At 39.1% G+C, this 27,023-nt stretch overlaps 1 protein-coding gene across 1 annotated transcript in view; it reads left to right on the forward strand.

Annotated features, from left to right (window-relative positions):
- The first annotated feature begins 3,221 nt into the window (after window positions 1–3,221).
- ADCY1 (adenylate cyclase 1) overlaps window positions 3,222–27,023 on the forward strand; it is a 150,678-nt gene continuing 126,876 nt past the window's right edge. Inside the window, exon 1 of the mRNA XM_041399528.1 lies at window positions 3,222–4,145. Coding sequence (XP_041255462.1) covers window positions 3,477–4,145 — 669 coding nt within the window. The 5' untranslated portion in view covers window positions 3,222–3,476. The remainder of the gene's footprint in view (window positions 4,146–27,023) is intronic.

Below are 27,023 nucleotides of genomic sequence, written 5' to 3' on the forward strand. Positions count from 1 at the left end.
CCAGTAAAAGGCAGTGAGATTTGTATTTAGTGTAATCTAGATCCATATACTGCCTGACTTTCCATAAAAAATATTTTTCACTTCAAACAATCAAGACAATTTGCCTCTTAGGAAAAAAAAATAAAAAAAAGAAAAACAGATAGGTTTTGCTGTTCTAAAGATGATAAAGCTGGACTCTAATCACTTTTTCCTGTCAATACTACATTCATTCCCAGAGTAGTCTGATTACAAATGCAAGAGCATACAAAAGAAAGAACTGACTTTTGGTTCTGGCCAACATCCAGAATTTTGGGGGCAATAACTGTCAAAATCATCCTCATTTCTTTCTTAAAAATGAGCTAGAAGTGTACTACAGTCCACAAAGTGTTGTTTATAGCTCAAAAACGCCAGGAAGATTTAGATTATTTTAGATTTACTGTCATCTACAACAGATAAGTCAGAAAATATGGTCCTGTGTCAAGTGCATTCCAGCAGTTTTATAGCTGGCTATTTGCCTTAATAATATGTCTGTCTCAGACAAAGGCTTTGAGGTTTCCTCTGTATTTGTGACATCAGGTGCTAAAATCTGGGCTCCTCACTATGGAGGGTGAGGTGAAGTATTTGCCCTGTGAAGTGAAACAGTGTACAAAGGATGACAGAGTTTCATTAATTACTGTGTGGCATTTCCATACTGCTAGAGTGTCTAAGAAAGATGAAGCTTCCCCTTGACCTAGCAAGAATGAAGATGTATATGTTTCATATGCACCATCTTTCTCTGTTTTATGTATGCACTAACTAAGCCAACCTGAAGCTGTAAGAAGCACAAAAATAATCTAAACCACAGGATACCCTGTAGGGAATTACTCACCTTCCATTTCCTCAGCAGCAAGCTGAGAGCCAGAAGAAAGATGTGATGACTGCTAGCATGACAACTCTTTCAGTGAATAGCTCCTAGGGCTGGGCAACTCAGTGCCACCTCTTATACTTTTTGAGATGTGAAATATTAGTTTATCCCTCAGGATATATGAGCTCAGAAAAAAAGCTGAGGACAGGTAAAAACACAACAGTGTTGTGTTTATCTAGTGTTTATCTAATATATGTGTGACTGAAGTGAATTTATGCACCAAAGTGAATAAGGAGATTAATTTATTAAGCTTTTCAAACACACTAGAGATCGCGCAAAACAAAGGAAGCCTCTTTTTGTTTGTCAGGTTTGACTTCATTTCAGCTAAACATCTCTTCCTGTTTCCAGTACTCAGGCCAGCAAATCCAACCCTTTTACTTTCTTCTGGAAGGATGTTACAGAAGTCTAAATATCAGCTGTATTTACAGTTCTGCAGTGTTTGAGGGTCTAAGTCACAGCCTATGAAATCACAATGTGTTGCTTCCCATGAACACTAACAGTCATTGTCCCAAGTGTGGAATATTTTGAATCTGTAATGCACAAACTCCAGCAATGCTGATTAATTATCTTTTCCTGATGAGATTTGTCCAGATTCAAAAGAATGACTGCATACTGAGTCTGTAGGGCATGGACTAACATCAAATACTAAAATATTAATATAAAAAATATGTTGCCTTAGATTATGTATCCAAGATTTTTTTTAATGCTACTTTACTATCCAGAAGTGAAGTGCCAACATAATTCACAGCCATAACAAATCTTAAAGAATACCTGCCTACTGTTGATCTTAACACTCTTCAGCCCAAATCTGGGACCAGGATCTGACATCACTGACACAAAAAGCAGTGATTAGTTCTTCAACCTATGCATGATAGTAGGATTTTGCTTTGATTCTGGAAAGTATCCCTGCCCTGCCTTTGAAAAGCCAAGTGTTCATAACCTTAGTCTTCTATTTTGACATTTTCCTAGACTTGAGTCTTACAAATGCTTGACCCAAACCAAAAAGAAACACTGGTGTTCTTCCCCTACTCTTTGGTGAGTTTGAAATCAGTCTCATAATCCCAAAATTAGATGCAATGATTACAAAAAAGCACATTTCAGTGTCTTCTTTTGTGACAACTTGGTAATAGTATCTGATAGCAGCACTATAGGCAGAGCTAGAGGCTTTTCTTCTAAAGCAACACATCCAAGTTCCTGATGAGGCACGAAGAACAATTTTGAGTGGGGTGACATTCAACTCCTGTCATAAGAGTAATCCTCCACAGCCACTGACTGATTTGTACTACCAGACAGGCAGAAGTGCTCACAAAAGTGTGTTTTCTTGAAAATTTTCTCATTCATTACACTTTCTCCCACTGCTTTGGAGCTAGGAAAAAACAAGTAACGGCAGAATATTTATTCAGTCAAATACAACTTTATTTCTGAAAGGAAGCAGGATTCATCTATAGAAACATATATATATATATATATATATTTACATATTTTCAAATATTTACATGTACTTCTACATTTTTATAGGTAGATTTTGTATATTTTTATAAATACATACACAAACATACATACACACAAAAGCACCTATGTATGTATGTATGCGTGCGTGTGTGTGTGTGTATGTGTGTGTGTGTGTGAATCTCTATGTATATGTACGTATGTATGTATGTATGTATCTATCTATCTATCTATCTGAATAGCTGCCAGGGCAGGCGGGCAGCACGGGGCTGCCAGCCATCGGCCGATGCCGGACGCACCCGGCGGACGGCGAGCCCCGGGCTCCCGGCAGGGTGAACGCCGGGCGCTTTGTAGGGGCGGCGGACCCCTCCGCCGCTCCCGAGTCGCGGAGCCCCGGTGGGGACGTGTCTGGCTTCCCAAGCGATTGGCGCGCAGGCGCCTCTCAATCCCCAGCTCTGGTGAGATGCTCTCGCACCTGGGAAGGGAATCGTCCTCCCATTCCCTGCCTCCTGCTTTCTTTCCGGCCCCTCTGCAGCACTTTTCCTCAACATCCCTGGCTCGGATTATTTTTTTTTTTTTCCTCCTAGTCGCTATTTTATTTTTTAATATTACCCACCTCATGGGAGCCCGTTTGCTTTCCTCTGTCGCTCCCGCTCCCCAAAATAGTTATCTGAAGGGAAAGCCGCCTGTTGACTATCCCCGTCTCCCCTTTTCTAAGCTTCCACCCACCCTTTGCCCCCACCCCTCCCTCTGTTTGATTCCAAACCTTTGGATGGTGTTTTGGTGTCATTAGGAGATTAGTATCCCTGGAGCACCAGGGGAGGAGGAGGAGTAGGAGGAGGAAGAGGGTGGAGGGGAAAGCGAGACTGCAGGCAGGAAGGTTGGCACATCAACGCGAGTGAGACTCTCCTCCCGCCGTCCCAGCAACCCCCGGCTCCTGGGTGGCAGCGGAGGGGGTGGCTGCCGGCGCGGGTTGCGGACGGCGGCTGGCGGGTGCGCCCGGGACCCGCGCCCGCGGAGCGGAGGGGGCTACCAGCAGGCGAGCGGCTGCGGCTCTTGCGCGCAGCCCCCCTCTCTTTTATGAACAGCGAGGCGGCAAAGCGGCAGCGGGGGACACCTGGAGGAGCATTTCTTCCTCGGGTTTATGAATGGCATTGACATGGAGGAAATACCGTTTCAGAAAGTCAAGACCAAGAGGAAGAAGTGCTGCCACTGCTGCTGCTCCCCGCCGGCTGCCGCGGCGTCGGGAGCGGGAGCCGGGTTAGGGGATCCCCCTCCCTTGCTGCTGCTGGATGCCATCGCCTGCGAGGACGAGTTCGACTGCAAGGAGCTGGAGGCTCTCTTCCAGAGCTACAACCTGAAGCTGGAGCAGACGTCCACCCTCAAGGCGCTCGCCGTCCTCATCGTGCTCACCGCCAGCCTAGCCCTGGTGGAGCTGCTCTCCGGTCCCAGCCTGACCATCTCCAAAGGTTCGCACCCGGTGCACTGCATCATCTTCCTCTCCCTTTTCATCGTCACCAATGTCAAGTACCTGCAGGTCACCCAGCTGCAGCAGATCGTCAAGCTCACCTTGCTCTTCAGCTTCACCTTCTCTTTCCTCTGCTGCCCCTTCTCTCTCAGCGCCTACGGCATGGAGGCGCCCAGCGCCCCCGAGCAGGGCATGTGGCAGCTCATGCTGGTAACCTTCGTCTCCTACTCGCTGCTTCCCGTCCGGACGCTGCTGGCCATCGTCTTCGGGCTGGTGGTGTCCGTCTCCCACCTCATCGTCACCGCCACCTCCGTCAGTGCCAAGCGGCAGAGGCTCTGGAGGACGGTGAGAGAGGCCGGGCCGGGCCGGGCCAGGCGCTGCAGCACCGCAGAGCCGCGCGGTGCCGGCCCGCCGGGGGGAGGGAGAGCGGAGAGGCGCGAAGCGGCCTCCGCGCAGCCAGCGCAGGCGGCGGCCGAGGAGCGTCCCGGCTGACTCCGGCGGGGAAGGGGAGAGCGCGCACCTGTACCTCAGGCGTCTGTGTCTGTAGTTCCCCAAAGTTTCCGGGAGGCGCGGGGGAGGGGGGTTCAGTGTGTGAGACTTCATAGGCTCTGGGGAGACGGAACCTCTCGGCATTTTCTCTCCAAGGAAAACCGGGGACAGGGCAGGGAAGCCAGCGCTACCGTGGCCCCCTCATGGGGCAAGTTCAGAGCACCGCATGCACAGTCAATGCAATACAGCGCGTACCAGCAACATCACCTGGCTCTGTACAAACTTGGCACTGACAATAAGCTGCGTGTCGTAATAACACCTCCACCGAGTTGGTTCGTATCCTCACTGTCTGTATCAGCCGTGGGCCGATCGTGCCTATATACAGCCCATCTGCGGGGAGGCTCTGAGGAAACGATTTGAAATAGGTGGGACACTCAAAATGGGAACCCCGCCTCGCTGCTCTCCCAGAAAGCGGAGCATTCCCCCTTCAGCTTCCCCAGGGCAGCTGCTGCCCTCTTTTCTCAGACATTACCTGCTGTGGCAGTGAGCTTCCTAGCGATTCCCTTTCCCCCCTGAATTAATCCAGCAAAACCTCCCTCTGCAGCAAGCATCTTTGGAAACGTGCTGCTGCACTCTCCCCTCCTCCTCCGAGGAGCTATTTATATCCCTGCAGGGCTTTCTCCTGATCTCGTGGCCTGATGGGCCGCACTGGCAGGAGGAGGAGGATGAGGAGATGCGCGTATAGGAAACGTGTGGGCTGGCAGTCGGGGTTTGCCACTGAAGACTCTATTATCTGATGCGTGTGAACCACTGGGAGAGAGGAATTGAAAAATTTTTGTGTCCTTCTGTGCACGCATTGGTTATGCCTGCCCTCAGGAGAAGCACATGGCTTCTGTCGTCCAGATTGGTGTTAAACAACAATTTAATGCATAATTGAAGTACTTAGTACATTACTTCTGCAGAATGCTGGTATTATTCTCCATAAGCATTGTGATGCTATGACATACATAGTTGACATGGGCATAAATAGAGCAGGATTGTACACCTTTCTGCCCAGAACTGTAAATCCTGGATCCTTCTTCAGTGCTCACACAGACACACACACCCCAGCATGACATGCATGCACAGAATAGAGATACACAGGGACAATCACTGAGTGGGGTTACTGAGACAAACAGGATTATTGATGGCTTCACGCTGCTGAGCTGGTGGACAAAATAAATTGTATATTTTGAAGGGGAAGAGAGAGATAAGCTGAGCTTTATGATTTACCCAGATAATCTGTGGTCTATTTTTAAATATGTGATTTAGAGTTTCCATGAGAGGGAGAGCTGATAAAATGCAGGAGTGCGGAGAGGAGCCTTCCTAAAAAGCATCTGGAAGGATGTTAAAAACACTAGAATATTCTTTTTGAATAGGGCTGAAGATAGCTCTTTTTACTGGCATACCAATTAGTCCTTATGGGAGTCCAGGCTATCCTGGCTACCCTGACATGTAGGCAGACTTTCCTTGATGCCAAGCTGCAGCTCAGTGTGGCATCTGCTCTTCTAGATGAGTAACATAAAGAAGATGACAATAACGTCTGCTCACTAAATTATCTAACCGAGGTTGTGAATGTAAAACATTTGAAGAGCAAAAATCTTCTGGCTCTATCCCTTCACATTAGTTTAACTCCGTTATTCATCAGGCAAGAAACTGGCTTGAAAATGCATAGAAATAGTTGACTAATATCTGATGTAACATACCTATGTTTCTTCTTCATCACCATCTCCCCCAACCAGAGTAATTTCAGTGGTTTGTATGCAGTCCCCAAAGCAGTATGCTTTGCTGATAACAGGAATCAGAAACCAGATCAGAGTCAGGCAATAGAACTGGTCTGTGAACTTGTGACACACAAAAATGTGCACTGATTTGTGGCATATTTGCAAGGAATAAGTCTTCTGATTTGAAGGCCATCTCCATGTATGGAAGGGACTTTTCCCTTATGAAGAAGTTTTTTGTTTTTCCAGAGAGCAACTTTGCAATGGTTGGAAGTTTAAAGATAAAGGCTGCATCATCTGAATTTTATTTGCTTGGCCTGAGAGTAGCTAAGCCTTATTTGTAAGGTGTAGAGTGGACTTTCCTCGGCACTGGTATCTGCTTCCCAGACACCAGATATTATCATGATGGCCCCGGTGCTTGTAGACACAGCATGCAGTTGACATGTCAAAGAAGCAGGACTGCTCTATGCAGAGCTGCAATAGCATGAAAGGTTCTGTTCTCTCTCCCAACCCCTTGCTCCCTATCCCCAAGCAAGTAGATGAATTTAAATTTTTAAACAGATATCTGAAGTATATAAAAATGCAGAAACGCTGGCACCAATCACTGAGATTGGTATTCTGTTAAAGACCACTTTGATTTTTTGTGATTCAGGCAGGGAACCAATTTGGGAATAAATTTTATTTTTGTTTAGCTTGAGCTTTAGGAGACTGCATAACTAGTAACTTCCATTGATGTTAAACTGGAAATTGGTCAGCATGACCAAGTAGTTCATATTGTTTCAAGTTCAACCCATTAAAAAACAGGCATAGCTAAGTTAAGGGATTTTTTCCAAAGTGAGCTTTTAGATGTACATCTTTTATTTCACGAAGTCTGAGGAATCTCCATTTGCAAATGTTTGAATGGCAAAAGCCTCACTAACTTCAATAGTGACAGATCAGAACCTGAGTGTGCCCCATGGCATGCCTAAGACTTGCATTCTTTTAAATGTACAAATTCTCTACGAAAACCAATAGTCATTTTGGCAGAAGTTTGTAATGACTTCTATTGAATAAAGCACGTTTAATTTGCAAGTTTAATTTGCATTATCACTTGCCTTTTCTGGCAGCACAGTATTGTCTGTGGAGATCATGCCATGCCATGCCATGCCATGTCAGAGGTGGGGTATAGGTATGTATAAAGGCAAAGGAGAGCAGGAAAGCAAGTACAGGGAGGTAATGAGAGTCAGGGAGTAAACAGAACTTGAGCTTCATCTTTCCACTCAATAAGTGTTTTGTTCATTAAATGAAAGTTTCCAATCTACTAATATGTCCTGCTCATTTCTAAATAGAAATACAGCTATAGACCATTTATATAAAAAAGTGCAATCTAAAAAATATGCAAATTACTTGGGGGCAACCTTGATCCCATTTGGGATCATGTCAGAGACATGCTGATTTTACAGCTGATATTGCATGTCTTATCTGACATTGTGATAGGGACATAAGTGTGTGTATAACCAATAGCATATTGATCTTTAGTTGGACTCTTTCCTTTGAATCATGGAACAAATGTATCCACACATGGCTGAACCTACAAATGAAATTTTAAAAACTTGGACTTTTTTCTCCTTTTTTCTTTCTTCTTTTTTTCCCCCTCTACAGATTCCAGATATATGTTAGGTGATACAGAGCCCTTACAAAAATACAGAATCCTGCCCAAAGGATCTTAATATAATTTTTATTGTAATGCAGTGAGTGGGTGTTAGAGACATTAGGACCAGATGGGGTAAGGAAGGCAAAGGCTGCTCACAGAGATTACTCAGTCGTGGCTTATGCACCATTTCATGTCTTACCATCAAATAACTTTTTTTGGCCCTCTAAATATTTTAGTTCCCTTAAAAAAAAAAAAAAAAAACAACAAGAAAGTGAGAAAATTAAAAACCAAATCATACACCATCAAAGTACCCTAACACATCACGGAAGTCTTTATGAAAGAGCAAACCTTTCAGAAGAAAAGAATTACAGCATGAGTAACAAACAGTAGAAGAAACAATAGTGCTCTCATAAACTGGCACAAAATTTTTTTCAGAAGTGTGGTGAAACAAATTGAGGTTTCAGTTAGATTGTTTGGTTTGTGGTTTTTTGTTGGTTTTTGGGGTTTTTTTGGGTTTTTTTTTTGCCTGCATTTAAAACTGGTTTTATGCATATATTTGTTTATATGTATGATAGCACTTTTATTGATTCAGCAAGTACCAAAAATCTTAGTTGGGAATAGAGAGACTGTGTAAAGGATAATGGGGGAAAATTGGTATAATTTATTTTAAATAGTTGATTTATTACTTAAAAGTTTATTTTATAATTTTAGCTTTTTTCAGGTTAGTATTATAGAATATCACAAGGAATTGTTATGCCAAAGTTAATTTTATTTGTGCTAGTGTTTAAAAGGAAATTAATGAACACATCACTGACAGAACTGTTAATCTCCACACCTTTGTCTCTCACATAGAAAGCAGAGTCTAGTAGCCTAATAAAAGGGCTAAATCAAAGACAGCTCAGCTCCATTGTCATTATTCAGTGCAAAATTCTGTTTTTATCCTTCATGCATATAAAATACTGGTGAGGGACTCTACTAGTTCATTCTTTGTAATGCTTTTCAAGTACTAGTGTCAAGAATATATCTAGAATTCTATCCTCTGAAATATTCTCTAATATTCAGACATATCTATCCACTAATAATCTGTTTGATTTCACTATTTTCCTCGCTTTCCAAAGATGGGGAACACTGTTTTTAGAGTTTCTCAATATCTGTGTGTAACTCTAATTTTCATTTCATACTTAGTCCATATCGAAAGATTGTTAAAAGTTTGGGGTGTTTCAGGGTTTTTGTTCCTTTCTAATCTAAGTGGTATCTTAATTTGTGGCATAGGCTTTGCCAGGTCTTGACCACAGTCATTTTATCTACATGCTGAAGTGTAGGATTTTCTGTGGAATGTAGAGTTCAGGATCTTTTTCCACACAGAGATTAGTATGCTCTTAGCTTCCTGTGTCTGCAGATTGCTGACACTGCTACTCATTGTGGGTTTCCAAAAATTAAGAGCATGCTGATGGTTCTGCATGCTTGAGAAACCAGAAGCCTTTGAGAAACTGTCGAGAATCATGTGACTTGAAGACACAGTCAATAACAGTTTATCTGAGAAGTTTAGTTGTTACTAATAGGCAAGATCCCATCACTACTGAAGAAAAAGAGGGCTTCTATTCAAAAAGCGTTCAAAAATAATAATTAAAAAACAAGCTAATACTGTTATACATTCAGTTTCTACCCACTTTCTTTGATGTTAAGCTCTCCCTTCTCCTGCTTCTCCAAGTTCTAAGGGTGGTGTCTTTCATTCTGCTGGAAGTGTTGCCTACATTGGCAGCGTCTGGAGGAAGGAAGGGGATGTTCATGCTAATGTTGATATATTAATTTCTCTTCCTTTGTTGTTCTACAGCTCCATGTCTCATTCAAATTTTTAAAATAGTTTTCTTTTATGTGTATTAAATACTTGTTCTTTGTTCCCTTTGTTTCTGCTAAACATTCTGGAATTCTGGTTATCTCCATGTTCACATTTCTTTGACCATGAAGGAGTCTTTTTTATAGCTATAGGTGTTATCTTCAATACTAAATCTATGCTGCACCTTTTGTAATCCCATGCTTGTACTCTACAACACCTCCTGTGTCTCCCCTTTTCAAGGTCTGTACTTATTTTATGTTTTAGTCATAAAACTGTTGTGCTAACATACAAAGATAAGCAAAAGTAACATAAATGGACTGGAGAGGTCTGGTTGTGGTTGTATTTGAGGGTCCCAGGACGAGGGAAGAGATGAGAATCTTGACTCCATATTTCAGACGGCTGATTTATTATATTATGATATTATATTAAAATGCTATACTAAAACTATACTAAAAAGAATAGAGAGAAAGGATCCATCAGGAATCTAGAAAGGAAGGAATGGAATGGATAACAAAAACCCATGACTGCTCAGAGACTCCCAACACAGCTAGACCATCATTGGTCATTAAGTAGAAACAATCTACATGTACCAATCAAAGAAGCACCTGTTGATAAACAGCCTCCAGACCACATTACACAGCCATCAGATAGTTATTGTTTACATTTCCTCTAAGGCTTCTCAGCTTCTCAGGACAAAAATCCTGACAAAGGATTTTTCATAAAATATCATGGTGACATCTGGTCAATTAGGGAAAAATGTTTAAACCAGGTAAAACAATGTGCACAGAAGTTAAAAACAAATTCAGCCTGAGAAGCTAAACTTTTAGCCCAGAAAAAGTCTGACACATCTCAGTCTGGAGGCCTTGCAAAGTTAGTGCATAACTTACAGCTTTTAATATAGCAATGGCAGTACAGTAAGAGCAATGGCAATACAGTATTACAGGTCTATATGGTTGCATTTCTTTTTAACATGTGTGGTTTAGACTGTCTCCACATCTATTGCTACCGCTCTCATTTTAATGTTATTAAAGTGAGCCCAAGGGTGTTTTCATTTCAAAATTATAAAATGCTGTTGCCTAGACCCTAGTTTATAGCAAATCGTTGCATGTAATATTAGTAATTGTGGACTGTATTTAATTTACATGCTTACTGTGTGGAAAAGTAGTTTTCACAAAGTGTTCAGTGTTTGTGGAGTTCTGAGCTCAGGGGCTGCCAATTTGGAGTTAAAGATTTTTGGTGGTTCTATGGGGTAAGTTATCAAGGGTTTCTCCTCCTTTTTTCCTTAATTACTTTTTTCCTGAACATATAATTTTGGATATATTCAGAGCTAAACTCATATGAGAAAATGTTAATTGTAGGGAGTAGTTCATCTTGATATGTTCTGCCATTCAGGCTTCTAAGTATTTCCCAATTTGTTTTCCCCAGTCATTAGCATAGTGCAATGCTTTGCTAGACAGAATATAGTGTAATATAACAACTAGGTAGTGCAGATTTCAATTTCTTTTCATCTCCTTTAAGCACAGCCCTGAATGTGTACAGCTTGTCTGTACATGGGCCTTAACTAGAACAGAAATGTTCTTTCTAGCATCTTATCTCATTCTGTGAGTTTAGATGCAGTGCATTCCTTCTTTTGCCATTCCAGAAAACATTAGCTAGCATAAAATAATGTTTTCTGTCTATCATGGTTAGTTATTGTCATTGACTTTCTCAGATGCAAAAGGCCATATATTCCTGGCTTTACATCTCTTTTCTGTCTTACTATAAAGTGGTACAAACATAACTAAATGCAGGTGGCATGTATGGAACACCAGAGATGAGCCAGAAAAGCATTGTTTCTTGTTCCTTGTAAGCTCTTGGTGGTGTCAAGAGAATAATTGTTAGAAAGTCTATTATGAATGTGGAAAAGGCATGCTTCACATAGACTTCATATTCTGATTAATTCATAATGTTATAAGAAAATTTCTTCTAGGACTTGAAATGTTTGTATTTTATGAAAGGAAGAACTCAGGCAGTATTAACTCCTGAAAGACCCTTGCTGTTGGGAAGATGAGGAAAGAGTGCAATCAGAAGAGACTGATTCAAGTTTCTGAATGAACTGAGCTTTGTCTTTGGCAGACTGTGATGGATGGGTATGAGGGACTATCAATGACTAGAATGGAATCCTTTTTTTTTTGTTTTTCTTTTTTACAAAATTTCCAAAATATGTGATTTTCTTTCTCACTTTCTTCCTCTGGAGAAACTTTTCATAGAAGAAATTTGCTTTGTTTCAAATTTTTAAGATACATACATAGAGAAATATGAGGAAGCAACATAGTTACTGCTTTGTCCAGCTGTTTATACTCTGCATGAATTTACCATATGAGCTGATTTCTGAAATAAAACCACTAAGCACTTTATATCTACAGAAAAGCTGTTTTCTCCCTCAGTATTGGAAATAGTGAAAAATCCCAGAAATGTAGATCTAGTGTGTGGGTCTAAGGTGAGCAATAAAGTGCAAAGAAACCACAAGAAAGATGGTTACTTCTTTACCTGTGGTTCAGAAACTACAGAAATCCTTTTTTTATCCAGAGATGTGTATTGCAAGAAATGTGTGGCTAGTATGAAAAATGTTATAGAGCAATATTTCACTTTTAACATCACCTTTCATATATTTGTTTTGGAGCAAGATGTTAATTATTGAGTTCAAATGTTTGTGCATACTCCAGTACAACTTCATAGAAGTAAACAGAATTAACTTTCTACAGTGTTTAGCACATGAAATTAAGGAATGCTTAACTTGGCTGTTGTGGGTTTTTTTCATAAGTTACTCATTCAAATACTACAATGTAGAAATGTTTTTCAATTGCCATAAATCTGCTTATGATTACCTCTTAGACAATGAAAACAATTATCCACCCACACAAAATTAGAAAGTGAAATAACACTAATAAACACAGTTTTAAAAACAGATATACATAGAGTATCTCCTTAATTTGAGTGTCATCAGGCTGAAAAAGAATATTTTACTCAAACAGGACTTACGAAACTTGTTCACAAGAAGTTGAAAAGAGGCCTATGCCTTCTAAAGACTTTTTTTCTTTTTTTCTTTTTCTTTCTCTTTTTCTTTCTCTTTCTTTCTTTCTTTCTTTCTTTCTTTCTTTCTTTCTTTCTTTCTTTCTTTCTTTCTTTCTTTCTTTCTTTCTTTCCTTCCTTCCTTCCTTCCTTCCTTCCTTCCTTCCTTCCTTCCTTCCTTCCTTCCTTCTTCTTTTTATTTTTCTTTTTTCATCTCTATAAAATACAATGTAGCAAAATGAATTTTGAGGTAAATTGATCACTGTTCATTCAAAGGTGGAGGATGTTGGGCTGAACCTCATTCACTTTTAAATGCCAAAAAACATCTCACTGGATTTCAGGGAGATTCACCTGATGTGTCAAAAATTCTCCTTGCCGGTAATAATTTCTTCCCAGGGTGTTTTAACTAAACAGGTACATCATTTAATGGGAACTATATAGAAAGTCAATATCTGCTTGTTTGTAAAATGACATGGAAGTAGTAATGGCAGTGTAAAGTTCTGACCAAACAAGCATGCAAGACACAGAGGCTCTACCAGGATCAAATTTCCACTGTTGCAGATTGTCTCTGGAGTCTGGTCTGCAGACTCCTGGTCAATGCTGTTACGGCTCTCAAAGATTTGAGTGCTACTCTTACCTGCTATTATCGATCTCAGAGCTATGCTCTGGGAAGTGAGGATTACCCATCATTAATGTCCTGTGTGATTCCCGGTACTGCACCCTGCAAGCTGTTGTGCTGATCTCTCTGCTGATCCATGCTGGTTTAGTGTAAATCAGCTGTTACTGCAGAGGCTCTGGGAGTTGAACCCTATTTTAAGTTCATAGTTGGATTAGCTATGATGAATGCTCTGTCATTCCTATATGCTTTGAAATATAAGGAATAATGATGCTTTTCAAAGCAGAGAAACAAACTGAGCACTATCTCCATGTTCAGCATGGTAGAGTTCTTTACCAGTTATGTAAATGGCAGTGGTGAATGATAGCTGCTTGAGTTCCCGCAGATGGAAAGATTACAGCAGATTATTTGGTCTTCTCCATGCAGCTCTCTCTATTTTAGGCAGCAGTAGATTGAGGAGATTGCAGCTGAGTTAATTTGCCTAATCTGTTAGTCAAAATAAACTGCTTTATCAATAGTCCATTTCTTCTTGCTTGCACTATTAAAAACATTAGTCTAGTTTTTGCCTTTGAAGAGACCACAGCCTGAAGAGGGTTTCCTATTCTAAACTGCACTTTACAATACTGATTAATGTTAACACAATGGCTGAAATGGCTTTGGTGGGAGAGCAGTGTGATTTTCTACCTGAGACTGCATAGTCTTCTTATAATAGTTTCTGGAGTATCCATCACTGAAAAGGATAGTGATGTTTAAGAGGAAAGAGTGGGAATAATTTTCTGGATTTTCTTAGCTTGCCCACTGACAATGAAAAACATACTTTTCTTACTCTTGAGTCTTAGAAGAATGCTCTGAAAAAATTAAGAGTTTATATTTTACAGTTGGGATGAATAGAAGTACTGAAAAGGGCAATCCCCACTTGTAAAGATATGAATTATTCTCTGTCCTTAACTGATATTTTTGTAGTTGTTCTAGTGTATCATCAAAGAATGTAATAATTTAAATATTTTTTTCGCTTGCTTGCTTTTTTTCTTTTCCTGCTGATGCTTTTTTGCAACCAGTCCCTGTCAGGTTTTTGCTGATTACTGCAGTCCTTGGTGTAGTAGTCTCTACTGAATTTCCCCCAGAAAGAAGCATCAACCAGATGCGAAACAGAGTACATTCTTCTGGGAGGCAGATTAATGCAGAAAGGAGGATGATCTTTCCTAATTCCCCTAAGGGTACACAATATTCAGCCCCAACACCTAGTCTCGCTTGTCTATTGCTGAGTCTGCAGTTATGCACCTTTGTTCCAAATCTCTTTGCCATCATTTGCAGAAGTCCCATTTCTTCAGCACAATTGTATACTGAAAAACTGAGCTTAGCTACTGATCATAAAGATTATTCATTCTCTTGGGATTAAGATGTAATACCTAAAGTAGGGAGAAATTGTCCTTCCTCCAAAACATCTTACATGCCCCTGAAGATGTCTTTGAAGTTTACTAAGACTTTCTGGTCCCCTTTAAATGTAAGGATTTGACATATAAATAAACCATTGCCTAACATTCTCAAAGAAATTCTCTTCACAGGGATATATCAGCTATCTCAGCTCCCTTTCCCTTGTGTGTGATACTTGCTGCCATTCCACTCATAAAAATAGAAAAAAAAAAAAAACCCACTGAAAAATGAAAGATTTACAGCTACTTTGTACAGCTGAAAACCTTTTTCTGAAGTTGTAATTAAAAAAAAAAAGCATTTCTAATGCTGATATACTACTAAGTTACAGTGATCTTACTGTCCACAATCCTAAAAGGAGATGGCTCTATTCAATGGTACAAACCTTGGAAAAGAGATTTTTTTTCTTCCTTATTGCAGCTAAGGGGTTCAAGAGTGGAGGTGTATGAGGGAAAAGTCTTTTCTTCTTTAGAGCCATATTTCAGATTTGGGATTGTAAAGTTCAAGTTTCTTTAGTATCTAAAGATATTTTGATGATCTATCTAAATCTGTAAGAAAGACTGATGCCACTAGTCCAGTTTCTGTTATAAGAATGTAAGTTATTTGAGAATAACCCATTATATGAGTTATATGAGAATGTGGCTATTATATACCATCACCGTTGGTAACTCAGCAAACCCGGCAAACTTAAAAGTTGTTTCCTTGTTCTGTGGGCAAACATGAATGTTGTTTTTCCTAAGATTGCTTATGAGATAATAGGTGTGTCTTCTGCGGAATTGTAATGGAAGTTCACAGGGCCTCTGCACCTACAATTAACATGTATAACAACAGAAAGTGAGGCAATCCTTCCAGAGCATTACAGAGTCTGCTGCCATATTTGATTCTTAATGTGTTGGGTAAATATCATTATTCTTACAGTAGCAAAGCCATATTGACCCTAAATCAGTCCCAAGGAAACCCACAGGCTTTGACTTGTCAGCAAATGCCAGCAGTGCAACATGCAAGAAGATACTGGGTACAGTATGAGCTAATTCTGTGTAACATGGCAATAAATGCAGAGTATTTAGAGGGTGTGATTTTTTTTCTTCAAGGAATGCTTAAGCTATCTGGAAACTAGAAGGTATAGTGGTTCAAAAGCTGGCACGAGGCAGGTGTATGGATTAAGAAGAAGAGAATGCCATTAGGGACTGGATTACTAATCCTCAAGAGAAATATTTTGCTCTGTAACATCTGAAAATATCTCAGTTGTTTTCAGAGTTGGTTAAAATACTTCCAGTTGAAAATGTTCTTAGGATTGGTGTAGATGTCAGAGGTCTACTGGTGGCCTGGAGATAATACTATATCACTGTATCACATAGCTATTGCAATATTAACAATTGTAGATGCTGATTGGTATTATCAGTCTGAGCAGTTTTTGGGTTAAACTTTGGAGAATTTCATGTGACAAAGGAATACCATAGGAAAAATAGGATCTAGTTAGCTTTTTCAGTCTTTGTCCAGCAGATAGTATGCTTCATTTCTTATGCCGCTCCTGCCCTAATAAATGAATGAATTTCTAGTCAGGTACACAAAGGATGGACAAAATTCTTATCAAGACAAAATTACTGACATGTAAATGGCTAGTAGGTGTGCATTTAACAATTAGTAAACAGCAGTCTCGGTTCCACTATCCATTTTGAGGATTAATTTAGTCCTTGGACACATTGAAATGTCAGTGTCAGTAAAACATAATGCTAAAGACAAGAACAAACTGCATTTTGCACCAGCCTGTTGATGATGCTTTCAGCAGCTGAAGCACACTGTTGCAGTGTTGGGTGCTTCATGTACAAATTGTGCCAGTTTTATAGTGTATGCAAACAGAACAGGAGCTCCAGGTAATACATTTTCCCCTATGGCTCAAGAAAACTGCAGCACAGTTCTTTACATTCAGAAGAGGAGAAACATGGTGACAGACCTTGGTGCACTCACTTTCTGCACTGTGGAGTCACTCCTGTTCTAGGTCATTTGTGTCTGTGCCTTTCCTCAGGGTGGGTAGCACTGTACTGCCTCACCTAAGGCCAGCTTTTGGGAATGTGTCAGTCAAGCTTAGTCCTGTGAGTTTTGAAACTCTGTAACACAGCCAGGTGTATTTTGCCAATACGGCCTTCTATGTTGTAACCTCATCTTTGTGTGGATGATACAGTGGCATTAAAGTACTAACACATAGATGAGATAAAAAGAGAGGACATGAAGCCTGGTGGTAACTGGTGATGTCATGACATCTGCTTTTTCTGTCCTGAATAGTAAACTTGGAAACCATTAGTAGGTGTGATGACGTGTGGTGCTCAAGTAATGTCCTCTGAATAGGAATCAGAAATCTCTAACGGTGCAGACAGTGTCTAGACTTTGCCCAGACTCCAGGAATATCAGATATTTAGGGTGTAGTAGGAAGGAAGTCTCATAGGTGAACAATTTGGGTTAAACAATAGTTAAAAGGCCAGCTGTGTCTTTATGGGTTTCCAGAAACCAGCTTTTAACAGCCTAATTTTACTATGAATCAATATTTTAAATCATCATTGCCACAAGAAAGAGTAGTCTCATCCATATGGGTACACCCCCTTATTCACCAGTTTTCACCATGCAGTTGAATCCCTGCACTCAGTGGAGTGGGAAACTGCTAATGTGAATTAAAACCAGCCAGTGGGATAGGCTTTCAGATGGATGCTTTCCAAAGTTGTCATCGCACCTGCATGGACTTCTGTGCCGGTGTGAAGAGTCTGGGAATAAGAATGAGCAACCAGTGGAAAAAAAAAAAAAAAAAAAAAAAAACAGTCCAGAAATGTTTTTTTTAACTGTTCTGTCAGTTTAGGTCCTCATGTAACAACAGCCACGTTGTATTTACTGCTGCATGAACTTAAGCAGGAATAGTGTTAGCCTTATTACATCTTCTGTAAATGCAGCCTAACTTTTCACTTTATTCCTAATCATATGTGCCTTAATTGAGATACAGATTTTTGGAAAATATTTAAACTGGTGTTATAGCTAAATGTTAGTTGATTTACTATAGGTGTTAAAACAATGACTTTCTTTGATGGATCCTGGAACAGTTCTAAGCTTAGGTTCCAAACCTTATTAAGCAATTTGAAAACATAAATTACTGTTAAGGACCAAAAGTCCTATTTTTTTATTTCAAAAACACTTGAAAAGCAATTCAAGGATCCCCCCTGAAACAGTATATATACAGTGTCACCCCAGGACACAGAGGAATCTATTTGATAAATTATACTGAAAAAAAAAAAAAAAGAAGCTACATTTTAAAATGGTTAGAAGAAAATAAAGTTGTTTAAACAATTTGGGTTCCTACTAGGTATTCTTAAATGCCTCAAAACTTCAAAAATTCCATCAGTGTCCATAAAGAAGTGGATAATTTATAACCAGCATGTTGGCCTCAGTGAATGAGTCATGGAATATGTTAGTTCTGGAGCAGGTAATACGTCCGGTATCGAGTACCAAAGATACTATATGGAATTTTGATATGGGAAATCAATAGGCTTTGCATGTTAGCTTGGAAATGTTATGTGATTATGTTGTTTCTTTCAGAATGGACAGAAACTATCTTGTCCCCATACAAAATAGTCAGAGTCTATCTTATACTATTGCTTTGGCTATATTTCTTTCTCAATACCTGAGTTATAAAGCAGATGCTCAAAGAAGGCATTAATTTTGATAGCAAGATGATACCCTGTAATAATCTATGCTTTCCAGCATTGTTGCATCCAGTCACATCAGGAGCTGAAGATGTACAATCTATGTAAATTTGTCTTGCGAAGTGTTTCAGGAAGAGGTCTTGCATAGTAATATTGTTGAATGTGTTCAGATAAAGATGTCTTGCAGCAAATTCATTGAAAGCATGAAAGAGTGCTTGCTAAAAATTAGTGATGCAGTGCTACAAAATACACTAGTACTATATCCTGAAACTAGTCTTACTTTGCAGTTGTGTTTCAGGAAAGATCTACTTGCTTAAGGTACTTCTTTCCCGATGACTGTTTTCTCATTGCAGCTGAGAAAACACTAACACAAAGCAAACACGGGATTGCTCACAAACCTTACATATCAAATTCTAGGCTGAAATTCACTATTTCTTATTATTATTTAATAATTTATGTTATGGTAATATCTACAAGTGTCAACTCTGATGAGCTTCTCAACTCACTACTTGCTGTCCAAGTGCACAAGTAACAGGCAATTCATATTGCACTGCTAGACATAGCAAAGAACAGAAAGAAGGCTAAGAGGAAGAGAAGTGAGATGATTTTCCAAAATTCAGAGGTCAGTCAGATTAGATTGGAAGTGTCCTGACTTCAGCTGCAGTTGACTGGGACAAGAATTTGATAAGTAACCACTTCATCTTAAGCATCATAATGCCTCAAGAAATAGTTTAAAATATTTCCATTTCCTCTGGGCTAAGCTATACTGTCATGCGTTCTTTTCAATTACTCTTGAGATGAAGCTTTTCCTCTGGTTTGCATGACTCGGGGCAGGATGTTCATAAAAGAGTAAGGAGTTTCATGTTGCAGTTAAATGGAGCATGTTTATGCTCCATTTAACTGTAACATGAAACTGTTTAAATTTTTTTTTCAATGCATTTGCTTCAGTGACTTTGTTATTGACTGCATAAGATGTAAATGAAAGGTTTAATTTGTTTACCCAAAGCAATGACATAATTGTACACAAGTAAGAAGAGCTATTCATGTATATATTTTCCAAAAACAATGGAATTTGCTTAATTTCATTTTTTTCTCCATTGGAAATTACAAATATGTTTTTGAATAAATTTTCATCTTGGATTTAGAACAAAACATCCATAATTTGTACATTTTAATGGCTATCTATTATAATTCTGTACAAGATAGAGTGTGATAAAGATGAATGGCATTATGTCAGAGCATATTGTATTTTAATTATGATAATGATAAGAAACGTACACTAAGCAATGGAAAATCTGAAAAATTCAAATTGCCCTTAAATGCTCATTATTTTATTTTCTGTTTGCCATTTCTAAAGAATTATTAGCAGGAATTTTGGAGGCAGTACACTGGTTTGTCTGCAGAGGATTTGGGCCTCATTTTGTTCCACAACATATAAGAAGTGGATATAAGATGGGTGTACTTAAGAGGAAGTTTGAGGGAGTCACTGGTTAGTCAAACAAAAAAGAAGAGGCAGACTGCTCTGTAACCCATTGCTAACAGATATAATTCCCAGGAGCAGCTTCACAAGTCTTGTGAGTTAGAAGGACCTTGCCATGTACATTATAGACCTTTACCTGTGTCAGTATTCTTGGCAGCACATGGTTGAAGCATACTTTAGCACAAAAATCAAAGTGATCAAAAATAGATAAAAAGTTTATGATGTGAGGAATATAAGTGACTTTGTTTTATAAAATATTATGAAAGAAAATACCATTTTCCTCTCTCTGATTTAATTTGTGAAAAATTCACTGTCCTTGCTTTTTGCTATTTGAATAATACATTCGAATATTGCAAATGGTCTGTAGTGCACAATCACCTACACAAAGCCAAAGCATATTTATCCTGAAAGTTATTGGAAGAAGTATCCTGCCTGTTTTTTATTTTCTCTCTTTCCTCATTCAGTTTTTCTCTCCCAGAGGAAATGAGTCAGAGGACTCTCAATTTCTCATTCTGTGTGTCTCTTTTCCTTGTTAGTGTTCTTGCACAGACTTCATAAAAATTTTCCCTCAACTCATCTCCAAGTATCTCTATGACCAGGGAAGAGTCTCTCCTTCTAATATATTTTCAGAGTTTTTATTGCACAAGTCATAAATATAAATTTCTGCACGTTGTCCTTAACTCCTGCTTGTGCAAGACCCTCAAAAGAGGATTCATCTTGGGGCAGCTTCCATTCCTTACATTTTTCAAGAAAATAGATTGATGCAGAAATGAGAAAAATCAGATAGTATCTCTGACTGTTCTGCTTCATTCTGCTATAAGCATTTCACCCAGTAATTTTAGTGGTTGGTTTGCCTAAATATAAGCATCAAGACTCCCTTACAAACTGTTTTTAAGGTCAGAAAACAATAGGAAATGTTCTAGAATTTGTGGAAGGTGTTTCATACAAGGTAAGTTTGTGAAGCTCTGATAATAGCTGAAAGGCTGGGGTTTTTTCACATTTCTTGGAAAATAAAAAGCTCTTCTGGACCTAAAATAAAGACCTTTTTGTCACTAAGTATTAGAAATAAAATATTTAATTTTAGCTTTCTGCATCTTATTTTTTTCCTAAGGAGATCTTAAATCTATGATTACAGAGTATGTTGTAATCTGATGGAGGTTTCTGGATGCAACCTGAGGGTCATTACTGAAAAGCAGTAAGTGTAAAATGCTGAAAATATTTAAACTCTTGTTATTCCTTTTATGAATTCTTTTTGCCCTCTGTTTGGTTTGAAGTTCTCTTTGTAAACCTGACTAGCAGCTGTAATATCCTAAATTGGTTGCTTGTGACTTTTTGCAAACATATCAAACTTCTTGAGGTTTTTTGGTTTGCTTCTTGAAAGATCATTATCAATTGCCGGGAAAAAAATAATAGATCACTCAACATTCTTTAAGTGAAGTTTGGGTTTTTTCTGAATAAATACTCTCTGACAGTTCTTGTCCACCAAAGCTTTAATGCAAGTGTTAAAAGCCTCCAGGACAATGTAAGTTACAACCCTTTACAAATATAGTTTCCAGGACAACCAAAGGGCCTGCTGTTTCACAAACTCTGTTTTCTCAAGCAGAAGCATTTGTCTGTCTGCTGGAAGATTATTTCACACTTCAGCATGTTAATTTCAAAATAATATTACCCCCATATGAAACCATACCACTATCATCTTCATTCATACTTGGACTATTTGAAAGTAAGGCATGGAAATATATGGTACAACTGCACTTGTGAGGTTTGGGCTGTAAATATGACTGGTGTGATATAAGAGACCTGTCAGAGTTCCTTGTGTGCTGCAGCAGTAGCCTTCCTTTATCACCCCGCCAGGGACTGACACACAGCTCCTTCTCAGTGGAATGTGCTTTACCCGTCCTGTCTGTTGGGAGATCACTGCTGAAACTCACAACAGCTTTGGATTGCCATTCAGTTGTGGAAAAGGGGATTTGTTTGCTTAACAGAATGTATTTGGGCTTTGGTTATGAAAAAGTGTATGCTTTGTTACTGAATTCAACACACATACTTTCTGTGGGAAAGAGGTGATTGTGTTAATGACCTTTTTCACAATCTCCATGTGCACTCATACAGCACTTGACTAACATCCTCTTTGAACAATTTAATTGTTTGCGAGACCTTTGGGGTCTGAATCCTTTGTTGTAGTTCTGCCTTTTTGTGACATACTACTCCATGTGATAACAGCATTACAAGCTTGGCTTTTGCATGACTAATTAAATATTACTACAGGGTGTAGAAATTCTACTCTTCGTATATGGTGCAATCAATGTAGCATATGAGCGGTGTATTAATTGACTCAACTGGACTTTAATGATAGACTAAAATATGATAGATTAAAAGTCAAGACCAAAAGAGAGATAAAACACTCTATATGAGTGGCTTTCTAATTGTGCTTTGGGTAATGTATTTCCAGTACTTGCAGTGTGATTAGTCTTGGTAAGATTTAGGGAACATAAAAACTTTGGTAACTTTATTATTATTTTTTTGTGCAACTAAATAGGCCTTTTAGGCACAGTAGTTTTGGGAAATTAAGCAGATCTTGTCCTCAGCTATATTTGCATAACTCTTTCTGATTTCTGCACCAAATGCATTCATGCATATCCAAGTACTATACAAAACAATGACCTAGATTAGAAGGTTCTTTTAATTATGTATACTTGTTAGTAAATTTTAAAGAGTTACTTCATCTTTTTGTTAATTTCCACTTTAATTTTGTTAAAGTGAGGTGAGAACTTATTTGTTAAGACAGCTGCCTCAAATGAAGTTAGTTCACACAGGTTTAGAGACTCCACTGTTTTCTCATTATTTTCTATCTGTCTATCCATCCATTTCTTGCTTTCTTTAGGTTTTTGTTTGTTTGTTTTTAATCTTTCTTCCTCCTCACTTTTTCTTACTTTGATTCCCCTTTTCATATTTATCTCCTCTCCTCCCCCTACCTCACATGGTGATCGGGGAAAGAAAAAAACCATTAGCTATTGCCTTCATTTATTTTCTTCCCTGAGTACAAATGTTGATTTCACTCTGTTCATACACACTGCTCTTATGGTGATTAAAACAAGATGGCACATTGGAAAATCTGTAGAAAATTGTACAGAGCTAGACTCTGTGACCTTCTCTAGGAATGTTTTCTGTGTTATGGATTTTGACTAGAAAAGCCTAAGGAAAAGTAAAGTACATATTTCAATAATTGCTTTTTTGGCTGCAGTATTTCATGGATTAAAGTATTTTAATTTCTGAGTCTTGAAACAAATTCTTTGGTTCTTTTCTCACAGAGAGGCAGACCCCTGCTCAGGTTTTATCACCAAACTAGTCAGTAAATCTAAAAACATTTAAGCATAAATTTGTAAAAGTATCCTCTACTCACTCTTATGAAGGCTAAATATCCCTTTAGAAATAATTTAAGACATGACACTAACTACATCATATATTGAATACTGCATTATTCATATATTCAATGAGACTTAGACTGCAAGGCACAGGTTAAGGCCCCTATGTGATCTTGAGACAATTAGGCACCCAATGGCATGTGTGGTTTTGCACCCAAGTCAGCACATGGCTGACTGCTTTCAGCTGGTTCACACAACTTCCCCATGATCAGGTCTTTACTAGCAGACAATTAGAAAACCTTGGATAATGATGGAAACTGGTTCACATGGAAGCAAATGCCAAGAATAGGCAGGAAATCACTTTTTAATTCATTTTAATTTAATTTGATTTAAAATTTTCATTTTTAAATTTTTAATTTAAAAATTTCATTTTTCAGTAGTCAGAAATCACCCGCTATTTCTCAGACTCCACATCAGAAGGGACACATAAAAGCTGTGTAGTACAAATGGATGATGGTAGAAATGGTCCAGTGTCCCATTACAGAGGGCATATAATGGGCATAGCAATGCAAAGGTGGTTAAACCCTGACAAATGGATTTGATTGCCTTTCCACTGCAGAAGGAGGTCCAACTCTCCCTGTTCCATGCCAAAAAAAAAGTTGGGCTTCCTACTTGCACCTGAGGTGGATACCCTTGGATCACTTGTGCCACAGAAGCTGTGTTACAATAATGCTCTAGCTGTGCCAGGAGCACCTTTCAGAACTGGACACTGAAGAAGTCTTGCCTGTGGAATTCAATTAGGCCAAAACATCCAAAAGATACCTCATCATGCACTCCCCATGTCCTTGGTAGAATTAAGCCTTTAACTCTAGGCATCAGTTTTTGAAATTGGATATATGCTGCATTGCCATTTGGGCCACACTGCAGCCCCCACAGGTGTCTCTGTAAGCGCCACAGGCTGGTGATTCCCTTAATGTGAACATGAACACCAGCTGTGCACTGTGGAACTACTGAATTTGTGATTAGCCTTTGTTAATTATTAGACTATAGTAAGATGATGTGTTTCAAAGGTCAAGACAGGGAACCCTGGTACCAAACAATCAGACATGTATATTGAAATGGTACCAGCATAATTGAGCAACTGTTTGCTCAGGCAGCGATAGTAAAAACATAGTGATAGGTTCTTCATTAATTGTGAGACCCTATTGAAATAGAGAAAGGTATTATGCATTGTATAATGAGGCATTTACCTTTATTTCCTGATCCAGTGTACACTTACCCCCATAGTTCCAGAGACATTAGCTCTGTGTTTGATTGAAACTATTTACCAAGTATCCCCAGAATACACTGAATTAGTACACTGAAAATATTTTTAAAGACTTTTTTTCTGGATATATTTTTTTCTGATGAGGTCATACAGAGAGGAAAGAAATATTTTGTCAAAGAGAATCACACAGATAAGTACTGTCTTTTCTATCAAGAGAGATTGTGACTGCGCTGTCATGTGATTGCAACTGCACAGCTTATTCTTTTCTTCTTAATCACACTAATGAGTATAAACAATACAGCATCAGGGCCAGGGCCATTTCCAGAGCATTAAAAATGGACAGAAGACAGAGCATATGAGAAGTACATGCTAAGATTTTGTGCTAAAAAATCAGACACTATGGTGGGAACTGAATGTCTGGATGAGTTAAGTTGGTATGAAGGTGTTTCCCCTTTAGAAAAAGAGAAAAAATTATTCTAAAATTTTGTTTGGCTCCACTTGGAAGCAGCATTAGAACCTGTATGCTCCTGAAAGGAGAAGGTTTCTCAAACTATGATAGAGGAAAGACAACATGGATGGTAGATTATTTTAAAATAAATAGAGGCTGTTCCTTAGTTGTGTCCCACTCGAGTGTATATAGCACCACCCCTCATTTAGTAACCCCTATGACAATAAATGCCAGGAAGAAAAATAAAAGGGGAAGAGAAGGTTAGACAGACCTTAATCAGATAGAAAAAAACAATACCCACAAAAACCTACTCTAACAAATTATCATGATATTTGCATCATTAATGCATCCATGTTTCCTTAAGGTATGTACACGTAGAATGGAACTGATTTCACAGAAGGAAGGAACTGTTCCATCTAATCAAAACCTTCCTGTATCTTCTGGAAATAATCCTTTTTTCATTTTTTTAATCAGTCACTGTAACACCATGTCCTTCACCTTCCTCTGAAGGTATGCTTTTGATAGTGAGCACTTAAGCAGAGCACTGATAGTTTTGCTGAAGGGTTTGCTCCATGTGTATCTCTCTGGCACTGATCTGCTACAGGAAAAAGACTTCTCTTCGCAGCTCAAGGAATGGTTGCAGCTGCCAAAGTACAAAGATTTATGAAGCAGAAAGTGAGGCCAAATAGAGTGTAGAAGGACTGTAGCAGAAAGAAGGAAGGCTGATCTCAAACTGGGTGGTGTAAGGGAAGCATCCAATAATCCAGATGATTTAGGGGATGACTGCAGTGCTCTGCTGTTTTTCTGTTTGGAATGAAGTGAACCTCACCTCAGGTATTTAAACTGCATGCGACAGCTGAGGGAGATCTTTACTCATGTCTTAGAGAACAGGAAGCTGTACTTTCTCTGTGTGTCAGTATTCTTTGGATATGTGTTTGGATATCTGGAATTTCATATCACAGTTACCGTCATGGAGATTATGGTCAAGAATATGGTACATTTAACTATTAAAGAAACTCTTATTTTATGGCCTATTACCCACTCGCAATTTTGTGCTTGCTTCACCATGCCTGGTATTGGGTGAATCACAGAATCCCAGAATCAAAGAATCACTAGGTTGGAAGAGACCTTTAAGATCATTCAGTTCAAACCATGCCCTAGCACCTCAACTAAACCATGGCATTGAGTCCCACATCCAATTTTTTTTAAACACATGTTTTTAAACAGAGTGTTGTTTTTGATAGAGCTTTTTCCTAGGTATTTTACTGATATCCATACTCCTGGTAGCAGGTTTTGGAAATTGCTTCCCACTCCCTTCCTTTTTTTTCTCTTTTCCTCTTCTCTCTACATAATAGTGGGATAATCTGTCAATGAAATTCATACAAGTCCTTGGAATTATGTCAGGCTGGGGCAAATCTTTGACTTTGATCTACCACAGCAGCAAAATCTAGATGCAGTTATGATTCTGTGTATTAAATAGCAAGAAATGATAGGCTTAGTGATAATCTTGCCCATAATCATCACCAAGTGACCATGTGCTGTGTATGTATGTATGTATGACTGTATGTGCTGGCCATACAGTTCAGTAATTAAAATGAAGTGTCATTCCCCTTGCAGACTGGCCACACTGGTGCTGGTAGTGGCAGGGTGAGCAGGGCAGAGCAGGACTACCCTTGGCTGCATCAAAAGCAGTGTGTCCAGTCGAGGAGGTGATTCTGCCTCTCTGCTCTGCTCTGGTGAAACTTCACCTACAGAATAGCATTCAGCTATTCTAACTTCAGCTCTGGAGTCCCCAGCACAGGAAGGATATCAACCTTCGAGGGAGTCCAGCAGAGGCCACCAAGATGATTAGAGGGATAGAGCATGTCTCCTATATAAAGGCTGAGAAAGTTGGGATTGGAGAAGAGAAGGCTTCTGGGTAAACTAATTTCAGCCTTCCAGTTCCTGAACAGATCCTGCAAGAAAGATGGAGAGAAACTTTTTGCAAGGGCATGTAGCAACAGGACAAGGGGCAATGCTTTTAAACTGAAGAAAGGCTGGTTTAGATTTAGATGTTAGGAAGAAATTCTTTACTGTGAGGGTGGTAAGACTGGAACAAGATTGCTAGAGAAGCTGTAGATGCCTGTCATGGTTTAGGAATCTCCAATTTAATACTTCCAC

Source organism: Onychostruthus taczanowskii, unplaced genomic scaffold (assembly GCF_017590055.1).
Source record: "Onychostruthus taczanowskii isolate IOZ18803 unplaced genomic scaffold, ASM1759005v1 scaffold163, whole genome shotgun sequence".
Classification (NCBI taxonomy): Eukaryota; Metazoa; Chordata; class Aves; order Passeriformes; family Passeridae; genus Onychostruthus; species Onychostruthus taczanowskii.